Genomic DNA, 15892 nt, shown 5'->3' on the forward strand with positions numbered 1-15892 from the left:
CATAATTTATTACATATGGCTCTGTGTGTAAGAGAGAGAACGTATGATGGAAAGACACCTCACACTTCCCTGTCCGCTATTTTCTGTCAAGGTAACCAGAAACCATAGTGCTGGTCACCAAAGCAAACAAAATGAAAATACTGGCTAATAAGATGTAAACAAAAAGTAATGGTCTGAATTAAACATCCTCGCAGGGTCTCCGCTTGACATTTTGTATCACAGGAAAGACTTCCTTCGGTTGCCATCGGAGTGACTGCCGTCATGGTAAACATGGCAGACCCATACAAAGAGCCAGATTTTGTGGAGAAATGCAGTGATGCATGAAATGACAAGTTTAGCTCTTGTTCTGTTTGCCTTTGGATCAAACTTTCTAGTCCTACATAGATTTCTCTTCACAAAAAATAGAAGGTCCTCACTTTTCTTCCCTCCATATGGTTTATAACATATACACGATATAACTCTGTGAGGGACTTAGAAGCAAAGATGCATATTCACTTCCTCCTTTTTAAAATAATGTTTGACAGCATCTTCTGTGTCTATTTATACTGAAACGCCATATAGCAATTAGCATTTTTGGGTTGACCACTTTTATGCAATGGCGAACCACTTACTTTAGGTCAAAGAAACGGGACAGATGTGAGATATTTTAACAGAGAACATGAAAAGATGGGCAGAAAAATACTCCAAAGCCTTTAAATGTTCAAGTCAGAAGAGGCTTGAAGACCGGCTGGGCTTTCTGAGCTATTCATTTTGTGATTGAAAACGCATGAGCATGGCAACACGTGATTTGGACATATTCTTTGGCACTTCTGGTCCCATTTTGTCCCTGCAGAGATGTCGCACAGTAACATGAAATGCTTAATATTCATAGTGCAGCTGAATGGCACCCCACCCACACTAACTTACTAATGTGTGAAAGACCTGGGCTTTGTGGAAACAATTATTGTACTGTTAATAACAGGTCTGTGTCTTTAACATTACACTACACAACACTGACAGAGAAATGGCTGTTTGTGTACTTCAGTGCTCCATAGTTACCAGACTAAAGCCTGAAGGAATGTTTTAAGAGTGTTTTAAAAATCCACCAGCTGTAACTATGGATCAAGGAAAAAGAGAATAGTCTGGTTTGTAACCTAGAATTAGTGAGAAATCTGTAAAGGTGCTGCTTTGAGTCAATATAACCAAAGAAACCAGTCTACTCTATATAAAGGAGGGTTAAATATCTATCTATCCACCTATCCATCCATTTACCCATCTAGGTATGTCTATATTACTAAAGGTTTGGTGATTGTCCTCAGCTGGTGGCCATGACTTTTGTACTTTTTATTTTTGTGGTGAGGCAGTCAAAGTCTGTCAGCTGTAGTGTGGATTCATGCATCTGTACGGGAAGAACACAGCATCTGCTCCATCTTAATGGCAACCACAAGCACGGCCTGTTATTGTTCCCGTGAGAAGGATGTTGGAGGAAAGAGAGAACAGAGAGCGAGTGAGAGAGAAAAGGACCAAAAGAGAAATAGGGAGAGAAAGAGAGACGGGGCCGAGAGTACACAGCTTATGCTGTAGTGTACTTCCTTTACCTATTCTGAATAGATCATGTGCTGTGACAGTTAAAGGGTGAGTTCACCTAAAAATGAAAATTAGCTTGTGTTTTACTCACCCTCGAAGCATCCCAGGTGTATATGAATCCAGTCAGAGTTATATTAAAAATTGTCCTGGCTATTCCAAGCTCTATCTATTCCTGGCTTTACTTGCATACTGGATATACCAGCTTTAGATGTCTTAACAAACCCAATATTAAATTATTGCATTTAGTTTAATCTTAAATATATGCATTGCAGACTGCAATCTTCCATTGCAGTATTTTACTGTGTTTTAGTTTATTTTTACAATATTTATTTGAGGTTCACTACTTCATGTATATATATATATAGAAATCATATATATATATATTTTATCCATATGTCCATCTACACTTTACCATTCAAAAGTTTGGGGTAAGATGTTTTTTAAATATGTTTTATGTTTAGTGTTTTATGTTTGATAAAAGTTCAGTAAAAAAACAGTAATTTTGTAAGATATTATTACAATTTAAATTATTCATAATGGACACACTCCCCTTTAATGCACTGGCCAGGGCAAAAAGATGCCTCCTCTTCCTCCATTATGAACAGGAAGTCTGTTTTGCTTTCACTGTATTCCCTGCATATTGATATTTTGGAGAGGATATTCTTTTTCGAAAGACAAATGCTTCAGGGATCAGAAGGATGCATGCACATTAATCTGACAACATCTAACCTTTGAGATGTTCAGCAGCACATCTACTAAAACAATAGTAACCGGAAATCATCACGGATGGGTCATAATATAGGTAGGCTTACCTTAAGTCAGTTGGTTTTGGCATAAGCCTTTTCTTTCCGCTGAAATATGGTTCAAAGTCTTCAAATTTTAGTCGGTGGGAGTAGTCTATATACCCAGATATTTCCTGTCCGTGAGAATTTCGGTCCCTTATGAAAATGATGGACTGCAAGAAAAACAGGAGGACATACTGTATAAATAATCTGGAGTGCAATATGCTATACTGACAAACTAGACAATGGAGAGATATAAATAATTTCTATAGAGAATATTCTGTTACAAATGCACGTTTAGTAAAATTGTGTAACAGCCCATACCATGAATCAGTTTTAAAAAAGTGTTATTCAGAATGGAAGACAGAAACACTGCACAGTTCAGAGTTCAGTCAGCAGTTGTTTTGTCTGGATGCTAATGATGAAAGAATGACTTCCAACCACATCTGCTGTGAAGAGGATCTTTGTTTTGGCTTGTCTGTTTACCTCTAAGAGACAGCGAGATACAGAGTCACACTTCTTTTGTGAAATCATCCTTTTTTGATAGCATAGGCAATGATATCACATTTGTATTTCTATCAGATCCCTGGCCTTCTGTGGATTTCCCTTACATGTGCAGGATAAAAGTGAGATAAGTAGCACTGCAGACTTGAAAAGGAACGGCCCTCCTTTAGATGCCTTAAACAGATGCTATCAGGTTCACAGCTGGCCAGGGGCTGATCCAGCTACCTTATCTGTGGCTTTTGCGCGCCCCCGTCAGTCTTGAAAAGAAATCATCAGGCAAAGGTGAGGAATTACAGTGGGCAGAGCAAGGATTGAAGATCATCTTTTGATTGCCGAAGAGGAATCAAAACACTCTAGCCCACAGTCATACAATGGCAGAAAGGTTTCCTCTCGCCCTCATAAGTCCACAGGCCAAGTTTCCACCAGTTTCCTGTAGTTTAACAGAACAGGTGTTGCACGTTCAAGAAGTTTCCCCTTTGACTGTATCTGATAAAGAATCAGCCTCTTACGAGCAAACATTACTTACAAACTATGTCAGTAAAGAATGAAAGGGGTGAGAATTGTACTGATAGAATACAATTTTTTCAATTGTAGAAATCTACTTCACCAAAACTACACAAAACTACAATCTGGTCTTTGTCTCTTCCTACATTAATAGGGATACACATTTGTACCATGCCTATTTTTGTTTTTTTTGTTTTACTAAATTTATTTTAGTTTTCACTTTTTCATCTTTTAATTTATTTAGACAAAATAGTATACAATACTTAACACAATAATTAATTTCCTGTAGCCATTACTCCAGTCTTCATTATCACACGATCCTTCAGAAATCATTCTAACTGGTGCTCAAGCAAAATTCATCAATGCTGAAAACAGTTGTGCTTTTTAAATTTTATTTATTTATTTATTTTTACATCTGATACATTTTTTGAAGGCTTTTAATCAATTTAATGCATCCTTACTGAATAAGAGTATTCATTTCTGAAAAAAGACCCCTTACTGACCCCAAACCTTTGAACAGTACTGCAACTATATACATTTTAATGAAAATAATCATCTTCACATATCGGCCAGCATTTTTATGTTTGTGCTCTCTCTAAATGTCTCTAAATATTAATTTAGTAAACAAAGTTAAAATCAGCAATTTTACAATACATCCAAAAATATCCATAATATCCATCTGCTTCTGTTTTGATAGTGTCAAAGGACTGACGACTCAAGAAAGCGAGATACTCTCACAAACCCACTCTTGAGCAGTGTGGCATTGAATGAAGAGAACGCACTGAATGGTTTTTATCACCGGCCTGGATGGTTCATGAGGATGTTTCCTCCGGTAGGATTTACAGATGACGCATTTCTTTCAAGGCTTGGACGTGTGTGTCCAGGTGGTATGGTGGCACCCTCTCGAATGGATAACACTTTGAGAGGAAAGCAGGGCCTCTTGGTGCTCTCCACCTGGGAACAATCCTGCACTGTCAGGGAGGCTTGCAGGTGTCTGAGGGTGTCAGCTGGCCTCTGTTTATTATTGGTGGGCTGTGCTTTAGGAGGAATCCCAGGCCATCACTAACAACTGTGTAAATTTGTCGGGGTAATGAAAACATGACCTGGATGAGAGGAATGCTTGAGGTCGGAGTCCTTTTTTTTGGCAGCCTTACCCTTGTCCCTCTTTAGGTGTTCCTTGAGGGGGGGAGGGGGAGTTGCTTATTTGACTTGGACGTGACTTCACATAGTGGGGCTTGTGTAATAGATGCAGCGGTGAATCCAGATGTGCTGAGGTGTTCTGCTTCTGTTGGGATCAGCCAGAATCGCATTTGGCCTTTAGAAAACTAAGAGGGCCTGGAAGTGCTCTTCAGGGTCACAGGACTTCAAACAAAAATCCTCTAATCTGGCAATGTGATGCACATTTTTTTCTTTTCACTCAAAACATAGAAATTGCACCACCTCTGAACTCACATAACCACCCACTTGCCATTATCCTATAGGGCTAAGAATACATAGACATATACATATGTTATACATATATGTTGGTAAATATTAAAATTAAATAAAAATATTATAGAATAAATTATATATTTATACTGTGGAAACATATGTGTGTATATATAAACACACACAGGAATTTTCTTAGCCTGCATTGACAGAAGGCTGTAATTCTGTACATGTGATTTAAATCTGGCCAACATGTGCATGAATCTTTGGACCACAGAAGAAGTAAAAATGTTTAATGTGTTTAATAGTGCTTCTTGAAAAACTGAAGTGTTTAGGGGTTTTTTAAGGTTTTTTTTTATCTGACCGTTTCAAACCTACTCAGCCTATAGCTGACAATCAGTGTGTGTTCAAAATGGTTGAAAAATCTCAATACAGGACACAACCACAGAGAGAGGCTACAACAATCTATGCAATACGAATGAAAATAATCAAAAGATGCTGCTTCCTTTTTCTTATAATGACAGGGTGTGTCAGAAGACAGATGTTCTGGCACGAGGAACAAAAATGTACAACTTAACCATACCGAAAGACTGGTTGCTCATTTTGGCAGCTGGACATTCAAATCTGGATTTACTTTGAGAAATTCTGAGTTTTAAAAATAGTTTGATATATATTCGCAAGAAGAAACTGAGAGAAGGAAAGAAAAGAAAGGAATCAAATCTTGTTACTGTGGGACAGCAAATTCAAAGCAGGTGGTGGAACTGGGACAGGACTTTTTGGGAAATACAGAAATAGGATTGCTTCGAGTTTTGTGGTTGTGAGAAGAAAAGAATGTATATCAAGAAAATCCCAAAAAAGAAAAAGAGGAGGAAAGGACAAAATAGGGTTGTTTATACAGAGGTTGAAGGGGAGATGGGATTTAAGCAAATGTTTACTCATGTGCTTGGCTTTTCCAATCATAAACACATTGCTTGGGTGTTTGTGCAAGAAAATAAACAGAGCCTGAGCAGGTGTCCTCTGGCCATCTATAAAACACCCTGAAAAGAGCTGGTTTTCACTCTGAGGACTGAGATGGCGTTCGACAACTGTGGACACTGTTGGGCAGAAAGCTAAGCAAAAAGACAGTGTTGGAGCAGAATTTGAACAAGTAGAGACCAAACCACAAAATAGGTGGCTTTAACCAAAGGGGTCAAGATTTGGCTGGTTAGCAGCCTGGTTAAGACAACCCCTGCTGGTAAATGCTGTAATTACACCTTTATGGGGGCAAAAATTATATTTTCTTAGTTGGCAGCCATTGGAAATTAATCAAGTTCTTTTTTTCTTCTTCCAAGCAACATATAAATTATATTTCATTTAATGAAATTAAATGTTTTGCCAATGACCATTATTGGGGGCTTTTTAAAGCTGTATGGTACAATCCAGATAAAAAAAAAAGTTTTACTTCAATTCATTGCTTAAACAATCTGAAAAAAACATGCATGCTCATGCATTTTTAAAGAAAGAAACCATGCATAAATTGCAAGAGACACAGCTTTTAAATACCAAATGCCTGTGCAACAGGTGGGAAATGTTCCAGATTGAGTAAAATCCATCTGAATGCTAAATTCAGAGGTCTATATTGATGAGGAGAGTCAGCGTATCTACTGTCAAGGGAAAAGCTCAAATATGTTGAGAATTATAGCTTCAGAAACTAGCACCTTGGGTCAACAAAAGTGTCAGCACACAAATCAGTTGAGTTTAAGTCTCTTTTGAGATTTCCTATACCAATGTGACTCCACGCAGCTAGCTTTCCCCAGCAGAGCTACTACTACAACATTTTTCCACATTCTTTTGGCTTCCATGTTACTTTTGGGAAAATGTAAGTTTATCTGAAACATGTGCAAAGCACTGCCCTTAGGGACTTAGAGATTCATATATATGAACCTGTGAGAAACCTTTCCAAAGACTGACATTTATGGATTAAGTGCTCATCAATTTTCCTAAGTCATAACATTTTATGTTTCTTACACATTGAGTGGTAGTACAAAACACAGACACGGGAAAAAAAACACCACAGGTCATGAACAACTTAGATTTTCCCAATGTTCTGCTCTTTGTTTTTTGAGTGTGAAGAACTTCATATTTATTCATCATATATTTTAATGGGCTTACAAATGTTCCTTCAATCACAATGTTTAACATAACACACCTTATATTTAAGAAGGCATTGAAAATGACCAAAATCAGACTGGCTTGCTTATGTGAATCTGGATTCCTTTTGCAAACTAAGCAAGAATTCTCTTTTGGCTACAGACAAAAACAATATTGTTTGTAAAGCCTGTCTTTATTACTGAAGCACACCACCTGCACAAGCGCATGAAGCGAAGCAAAGTGGAGGTGAACCAGAGCTGACTGAACACATGCAAAAATGCTTAACAAACTCTTAAGCTCCCCTAGACACTGCATGAATAACTCTGAAAGAACATAATTTTCACTGTTTCATTAACAAAATAATTTCACAATGACATAATTGGAAAACAAACATAACCACTTTTCCATATACTCTTCATACAAATACTGCAGGGCTTGAGATTTGAGTCATCTGAGTGAAAGTTCTTTAAAGTTCATCTTTTCCCCTGCATTAAACCCCCCCCCCCTCATTTAAATCAATCAGATGTAGCCGATTACCTCAAAACATAAAAGTAAAAAACTAAATTCTTTTAAGTACACAATTATTATAAACTACAATTAAGTCAAACTTAAAAGTTAAAATTTTATTTGATCTAATATTTAAGTGCACTGTACTTAATACATACACCATACATAATGCTTTTAATTTCAATTATTTTGATGCAGTAGTACTTTGTTGAATACAAATACTAACCTAAAAAATACACCTGTATGCATAACTCATAGACTTATGCTGAAGTTCAGAATAAACAAAAGAATCACAACTGCAGTTGTACAATTGAAGATTTGTCTCATCAGAAATGGTGCGCCACACAAAAGTAAAACTAAATTCCTTGTTCAGAAAATGTAATTGTTTAAATTGCATCAACTGAGTGTGGCGAGTGGGGTGGGGCCGAGAGCCGTGGGAGCAAAGCGAGGCCGGTGGAGTGAAAGATAATGAGGGACACCTGCGCCACACACCGGTCTCGAGTCCCACGGAGGAGCTCTGGAAGGATAAAAGAAGGAGTGATGACAGTGAAGGAAGGAGAGAGGACCAGGCCTGGACTATTTATGTTGTTTTGGTTTTGTTTGTGTGCGGCAGTCGTCCATGAGGGGCTGTCGCGCTATTTTCAGTTTTGTGAGTATTTTATTATTAAAGTTATGTTTAAATGTTTGCCAGTTTCCGCCTCCTTCTTCCTGATCTACGAACTTTGTTACATTGGTGCCGAAATCCGGTAGGAAGGAGGGACACACTGCCAGAGATCCTTTGCCGCTGTGGTGAATCCGCGGTGCTATTGAGCATGGCGGAGCAAACTGCTGCCATGGACGCTCGAGGCGGTGGGCTGGAGTGAGTTGCTGGGAGGACGGACGAACTCGCTGCCGGCCGCCTGGGATGTGGAGGGACGGCTGCCGTCCGTGAGGGAGCGGAGGAGTAACCGTCGTTCACCTGAGGCCGGAGCCTGCTGCCATACACCATGATGGGGAGGAGCAGAGAACGGGGGACTCGTGGGTACCCCCCAGTCTGCGAGGGACGATGGGGGTATGTGACGAGTGGGGCGGGGCCGAGAGCCGTGGGAGCGGAGCGAGGCCGGTGGAGTGAAAGATAAGGAGGGACACCTTATCTCGGGTCTCGAGTACCGGGTTTCAGCACCAATGTAACAAAGTTCGTAGATCGGGAAAGAGGCAAGAACTGGTGAACATTTAAACATAACTTTAATAATAAAAAACACAAAACTGAAAATAGCGACAACCAAAACAACATAAATAGTCCAGTCCTGGTCCTCTCTCCTTCCTTCACTGTCATCACTCCTCATTTTATCCTTCACGAGTTCACACTTACATATAATAAACAGAGTAAAGGTTATGCGTATTTGGCGTGCTGTTCGGGGTAGTGGGCTCTGAGCTCGGTAATTCCTCCCGAACCTGGGGTAGTCCCCCTGTCCGGAGAGAGGGCTCCGAGCTCGGTAATTCCTCCCGAACACGGGGTACTCCACCTGTCCGGGGTGAGGGGTCCCCCTGAAACAAAAAAATCGGAGCCTGAGATGTGACCATCATACACTACGTGATTTTCTATCAAATCTGTCAACTGAATCAACTTCTCCAGACTAAATCGGCGGAAAATCGGGGCAAAAATCCTGTAGTGTATCCCAGCCTTTAGCAGTACTGCTCGGGTTTATGGTGTATATGTATGCTGTCCTTGCTGGTTCAGGGTACAAATGACCAGCTGTAGTGCTGCAATTTGTCAAGATGGGAAAGCTTATGAATCTGATCATATGTAGGACACATGGCTTGTTTTCATTATAACCTCCCCCTTGATTTTTCAGAGGATCATGCTATATACTGGGCTCTGTATTCCTGTGGATTGCAGCTAGGTAACCAGACCTTTGTTGAACATTTACTTAACAAACAGTAGCCGTGTTTAACGATGAGTTAAAATCTAATATTTTTGCTTCAGACACCTGCAGGGCCGTTGCTATGATTTTAACTTGATACAATATTACAAGGTTTCCACTAGTGGTGAATCAAAGAACTGGGAGGAAAGTCTGATGCAATGGACTTCAAAATTTTTATGAATGGAGTAGAATGATAAATGAGTCATGTTACTAAAACTTAATGTTCTAGGGTTGAAACCACATTCACAGCTGCTATGTGTCCCCTGACTGAATGTAGCAGGAACTTCTGCATAAAAAAGTTTGAATTCTTCGGCTGGACATAAATGGTGGCCACAAACAACTTTATTTTGGAATGCACTCCCTTCTTGTTATTTGAGAAGAATGTGTTAAACTGAGAGCAGAACAAAAAATGAAGCTCATATAGTGTGATGTTTGATGTAATTTAAACTAAATCATGTTGAACTCTCCACCTCAGTCTTTATTGTTTACATGTCTACTAGCTGGACATGAGTGGTAACACTTAATAAAAAGGTTCCATTTGTTAACATTAGTTAACAAAATTAGTTAACATGAACTAATAAAAAAAATTAAAATAAAAACCTTCTAAAGCATTTATTAATTTTAATGTACATTTTAATATTTCCTAATACAATTGTTTTATTTATTAGGCCTGAACTCAATGAACTAACAATGAACAAAGATTTTTAATTACATTAATATCTAACATTAACTAATGGGACAATATTTTAAAGTGTTACCGATAAAGTAACTAAGTATAATATAAAGTAACTATAAAGAAATAATGAGAAAGCAATTATGAACTGCTTTGCAACCTTGCAATAACAGTTCAAGGGGAAAGTTTCCAATAACTAGGGTGACCATTATATCCAATTTTTTTCTAAATTGCCTAAAATGTCTGGGTTCTGGCTTTGTTTTTCTATTATTTTCATACTTGCTGAAGGCAATGACTGTAAAGTAGTTTGACCAATAGCTTGCAGGCATTATACATAATTGGCCAATCATGGCATGCAAGAAGGTGCCATGAAAAAAAAGATAAAACCCGGATCAAGCAATTTAGAACATGTCCAGGAAAAAGAGGATTTATGGTCACCCTATAATAACCAGGCTGCTGGGGATATGACTTATCATCAGATGATTTCTACTAATTTCATATTTGACAGAATAATCTGTAGCTGTTTCATAGCACATTAGAAAGCTTTTGAATTCATATTCAATATGCATTTCTCACTGTAAAATGATATCACATTTTCTAGGTTTCAGAAAACACTGATTACATACACAGTGCCCTTATGGGGTCAACTGTCAATCACCACTATTCAGCGGTCATTCAATTCATAACTGCTCTGCCTGTGTCTGCTTTAACAATAAAAGGTACACATTTTATATAGTTAACACAGTGTGTCTTTTCTGGGCCTCATTCTTCAAAAGGAACTGTAGGCCAGGATAGACTTATGTCTAAAGCATTGCAATCATTGTAATTACACAGTGCCTCTGGCCTAACCAAACTTACCCTCCTGTAATTAGGAGGGCTAGTCCCAAATGCACCGTGATAACATTCCTGCCTCGCACAGGACGGTCTTCTGCCATGCTGACTACGGACTCAAATTCTGTTCTCAATGCACATGAAGGTTCGTTTGCATGTTTTTTTTCTGCATCTGACTGTTTACATACCTACAGGTGGTTTGACAAAGAAAACACTCAGCAAGAGAGAGGGAAGAAGTTCATCTGGGCCACTTCAACTGTCTATTATAACAGCGGCTCATTATTCTCAGCTAGACTGAAAAAAGAAAACACCAACTGTCTTTATCGCAGGTGAGATCTAATATCTCTGCTCAAGACGGTTCTTGGACACTTTGATCAGAGGGAAGTGCGGTTATGAAATGCCACGGGAGGTGTTAAAAAGAGCCCACACAGGTGCAGGCAGCTTTTTTCCTAGGAGAGAGGAAGAGAGGGTGAGAAAGAAAGAAAAAAAACTAAAACTGTAAGGGGTAGTAGGGTGTTGTCCGCTCTGCCTCTTGTCAAAAACCCTTGAGAAGCAATTATTTTCCCTTCTTCTTTTTCTTGGAAAATGCTTTGCTTTTCGCTATAGCACTGTGCAAAGGGTATAGCATACACGGCTGCTCAGAACAACCCACTGGAGTATTTAAATCGTTTTTAAGGGATATTCAGCCATAGCAAAGTTGAAGAGGAAAAGGAAATAATGGCTGGTTAAGAAAACATTACTTTATATTTCATCATCCCTTAATAACTACTAATGATGAGAAAAACAGCTCATTTCAACAAACTGAAGAAAATATTAGTTCAATATTAAAATGTAAATACTGTAAATATAAAAAAATCTAATAAATGTATTAAAACAATACAATATATATACAATTTAAAAATAAAAAAAAATGTAATAACAGACTGTCTTTTTGATCAGTTTAACTGTCTGCCTTCATTTACTGACAGTGTGAAGTCATTTTTGCAGTGGTCATACTGGTTTGAAAATAAGCCACACACATTTTTTCCCCTCAATGTGGTTAAAGTCATCTTTGATGTTCTTGACCGTAAATGACACAATAGTGATGAAATGGGGTTGGGTGTTGTGATATTTACTGTACTGTTAGAGGTTAAGGAATGCTTTTCATCTGCCCATTTGGGCCTGGGGGATTCATTTGGGGAATGCTAGGACTGCATTCAGATTGGTCAAGTAATTTAGCTGAAAGCAAAGATTATTACAATCTATGGCATGGTTTAAACCCCATGGCCACATGGAAAAAATATGGAAATCTTCACTAAAACAATTTTTCATTATCTGTGCTTGGTATAATATAATATGATATAATAATACAGAACCACATACCACCAACTGATCACAGTTAATGTTCATAAAAATTGTCAGCTCAATTTTTTACATAAGCAGTGAGTAGTATATTTAAGCTCTAACGAGCACTAAAGATCTTATTATTAAATGTATTAGTGCAAAATAAAAAGAAATAAAGATAAGAAAGAAAGAAAGAAAGAAAGAAAGAAAGAAAGAAAGAAAGAAAGAAAGAAAGAAAGAAAAAGAAAGAAAGATATCAAGATCTTATTATTAAATGTATTAGTGCAAAATAAAAAGAAATAAAGATAAGAAAGAAAGAAAGAAAGAAAGAAAGAAAGAAAGAAAGAAAGAAAGAAAGAAAAAGAAAGAAAGATTTGTTGATGCATGCAAAACAAATGATGCATGGCTTCAAAGCACTGGGTGGAGTGTAATGTGTAATTTCCACCCAAAAATGTTTATATCATTGTTATCTTAACAAGGTTAAGAACCCCCCCCATATATTCCTCTTATGTTAAGCATCATTACCCATTATGATAAGAAGTCTTGATAATACATGAAGATCTGATAACTGTAAAAGACTAATTTGAACTTGTGGTTAAAAACTACTTAAAAGAGCTAAGGTTTTTTATCTATTATTAAAATGTCCCTTAAATAACTTCATAAAAGTCATCAAACACACTCTTATTTATGATTCTACATCAAATGTATCTAACTGTTAGTGTTGTTCTTTCTTAAATAACATAGTCCAGCTAATATGACTTGAAAAAGTATAAGTATAGATAGATATTTATTAATTTATTTTTGGCATTTGTTCTTATAAACTTGCTTATTATGAAATAATCAAAGCAGCTCTTAGTTCAACATTATGCAGCCTCTGTTCAGCTCCCCTAAACATTCTCATGATTTCTAACCTCACATGAATTTCCTTGTATTCCTCTCATTTTTTGCCTCTTTGCGGCCCTGCTCTGAACAATCTAACGATCTACTGTTTAAAAGAAATACATCACACACTTCTCTCAGAAATTCTCATTTCAAGTTATATTAATCCCTCAATTAATTTTCCTAAACACCTAATACAACAGTCTGAAGCTCAAATGACCACTCCTGCTACTAGGTCTAAAATAATGTTACCTCAGGGATGCATTCACTGCAACGGGCTCCCTTTATTTTCTATAGAGCTTCACTTTGTCAAACTGACACACAAAAAGAAAAAAATCTGCTTCGGATGAATTAATTGGTCCCTGTTACATATTATTTATGTACATAAGGTAAACTGTATTCTTAAATAAAGACAGACACAAAATCACCTTGAAACAATTCTTCCAAACAGACTATACCAACAGTCATGGTAGGGAAAGCAAAGATCGTTATTTGCAAGTACTTGAAAAAGAAAGTAATAAAAATGTTTATTAATGCATGATTTTTATCACACTCTAAAATGAGATTCTCTTGAGTGTGGTTGCCACACATCTGTAAACACCTTTACAGTTTTCCATAAAACTCAAATGCATTCAGTTAAGCATAGGGTTACTTTCACTGGACTGCATGTGGTGCTATTTATATTTAATTGGTGTGACAGAGCAAGTGGCATAACAGGGCTCTTGATGACTAATTCCCATATCTACAGTACTTGTGTGGTACAATCTGCACACAAACCCTCGGTTCAAATCCATGCTTTGAAAAGATCTGTTTGCAGATGGCACGTATTTAGCAGTAGTCTTATAGAATACATAAACATTGAGTTAACACTAAAAATTTGTTTTCTTTAAGAAAAAGTTACAAAGTTACAGTGTAATTAACAGCAGACATAGTGACTATCCCACAGATATGTAAATTTGATATAAATGTAAATTCCTACACATTACACACTTAATAATTGTTTCAATATTTGGATTTTTCAAAACAAAACAAAACAAACAATGTAGAAAAGAAACTTACATTTGGGAACCTATAAAACGGATTGCAGGGATAAAAATAAAGTGCATAGTCCTTGGATGAATTATGTTTCAAATATACAAGCCAATTTACAAGTTTCAAAACTGCCAAGAATCAAGCAAGCAGGCCTATAAGCTAATTATTTTAATTAGAAAATTCTAATTTGATCAATTATTTACTATACTGAAACAATCTAAATCCTGAACCATCTGCAATCTTCTTAAAAAAAAAAAATATTTGTCTGCATAAGTGCTTGCAAATGTGGTAACATTTTATTGGAGGCTAAATCCAGATAATAATTTCAGTGGTCAAAAACAATTTAACAAATGACAGACCTGTTAAAGATTGATTCTTAGCTTGGTAATTAAAGGTTAGGAAGACAAAAATAAACAGTAGAGAAACAAGGCTATGATTAGACCACTGAAAAGCATGATAGGCCTAAGAAGGAAGACAAGTTTGCCCTATATTTAAGACGGAATCCATTACTTCATCCAATTTGGCTTCTTCCTTAGAGTGAAAATCACTTTAAATGAATTTTATAAGACACAACGGTGAAGATGACAATGAGCCATATGGCAGAATATGAGTTTGAAAGAATGTAGTAGACTGACATAGTGTTGAAGACATGAATAACTTTATTAGCGCTGTGACTAATGGGTAAACCAGGCTAAACCTCACCTACCACAACCACAGTGGAGCTTTACCACCACCACCCACAGAAAAGGACAGAGTATTGAGTCTAAACTGATGATTTACAAAGTAAGACTGAGCTTAACTTTATGAAGACCAATAACTTTATATTGCATATTTATGCAATATGCTATTTCAAGAATTTTTACAATTGCATGTTTCTTTAGAAGATTTACAGTATCATTTTAATTCACACTGATCTGTTGAAAGGATATGCAATGAATATACAATCCACTAGCCTATGTCATTTTTTTCTATTTGCCATGTGTTAGACATTTTGTCCACATTTTTGGAGTAAAAATGTAATACAATTAATTAAACATTCAATTAAATCATAAAGTTAAAATTTTTAACATATTTAATGGGGGGGGGGGGGGGGAATTATATAGGATAAATCACTATACAGGATTACCCTACCCTATAGTAATTTTACACATAATAATCCACGATGATCACATTACACAAAACTGAAATTGCACGTCAAAATAACACATTGTCAATATTTTTTGAGACCCCCCAAAATTTCACAAATCCCGTTTTCAAGGGAGCCCATGTCTTATTAAGGGGAGCCGAGCTCCCCCGTAGTTTGCACCCTGCATCTCATTCATAATGGCTGCTAAAAGCATCAAAGCACACTGGTCTGATGGTTGCAGCTGACTGTACTCAAAATAAAGTGATTTCTGGTTTCACTTAAGACATAATGTTTAGCCTCCGGATATTTAGTTGTCGGCTTCAAATTTATTTAGAGGCTGAAATTTAAATACAAGATGAAGTAGCTCCCAGAACACAATCCTGGAACACAAATGAGTAACAGTGTCCCTTTATATGTATGATATGTAACTGAAAAAGCCACACACACACACACACACAGGTTTGTTTTTGTGAATTGTGGGGACATTCCATAGGCATAATGGTTTTTATACCGTACAAACCGTATTTTCTATTGCCCTACACCTAAACCTACCCTTGCAGGAAACTTTCTGCATTTTTAGATTTTCAAAAAAACTAATTCTGAATGATTTATAAGCCTTTTGAAATAGGGGGACACTCAAAATGTCCTCATAAATCACCTTCTCGTTGTAATACCTATGTCATACCCATGTCATTATACAAAT

The 15892-nt window shown here is 37.0% G+C and overlaps 1 protein-coding gene across 1 annotated transcript in view; it reads right to left on the minus strand.

Annotated features, from left to right (window-relative positions):
* Window positions 1-15892, minus strand: part of LOC107602013 (uncharacterized protein C4orf22 homolog) — a 62714-nt gene that overhangs the window by 4776 nt on the left and 42046 nt on the right. The window contains exon 4 of the mRNA XM_016294392.1: window positions 2379-2521. Within this exon, the coding sequence (XP_016149878.1) occupies window positions 2379-2521 (143 nt within the window). The remainder of the gene's footprint in view (window positions 1-2378; window positions 2522-15892) is intronic.

The sequence above is a fragment of the Sinocyclocheilus grahami genome, unplaced genomic scaffold (assembly GCF_001515645.1).
Source record: "Sinocyclocheilus grahami isolate Dianchi unplaced genomic scaffold, SAMN03320097.WGS_v1.1 scaffold317.1, whole genome shotgun sequence".
Taxonomy (NCBI): domain Eukaryota; kingdom Metazoa; phylum Chordata; class Actinopteri; order Cypriniformes; family Cyprinidae; genus Sinocyclocheilus; species Sinocyclocheilus grahami.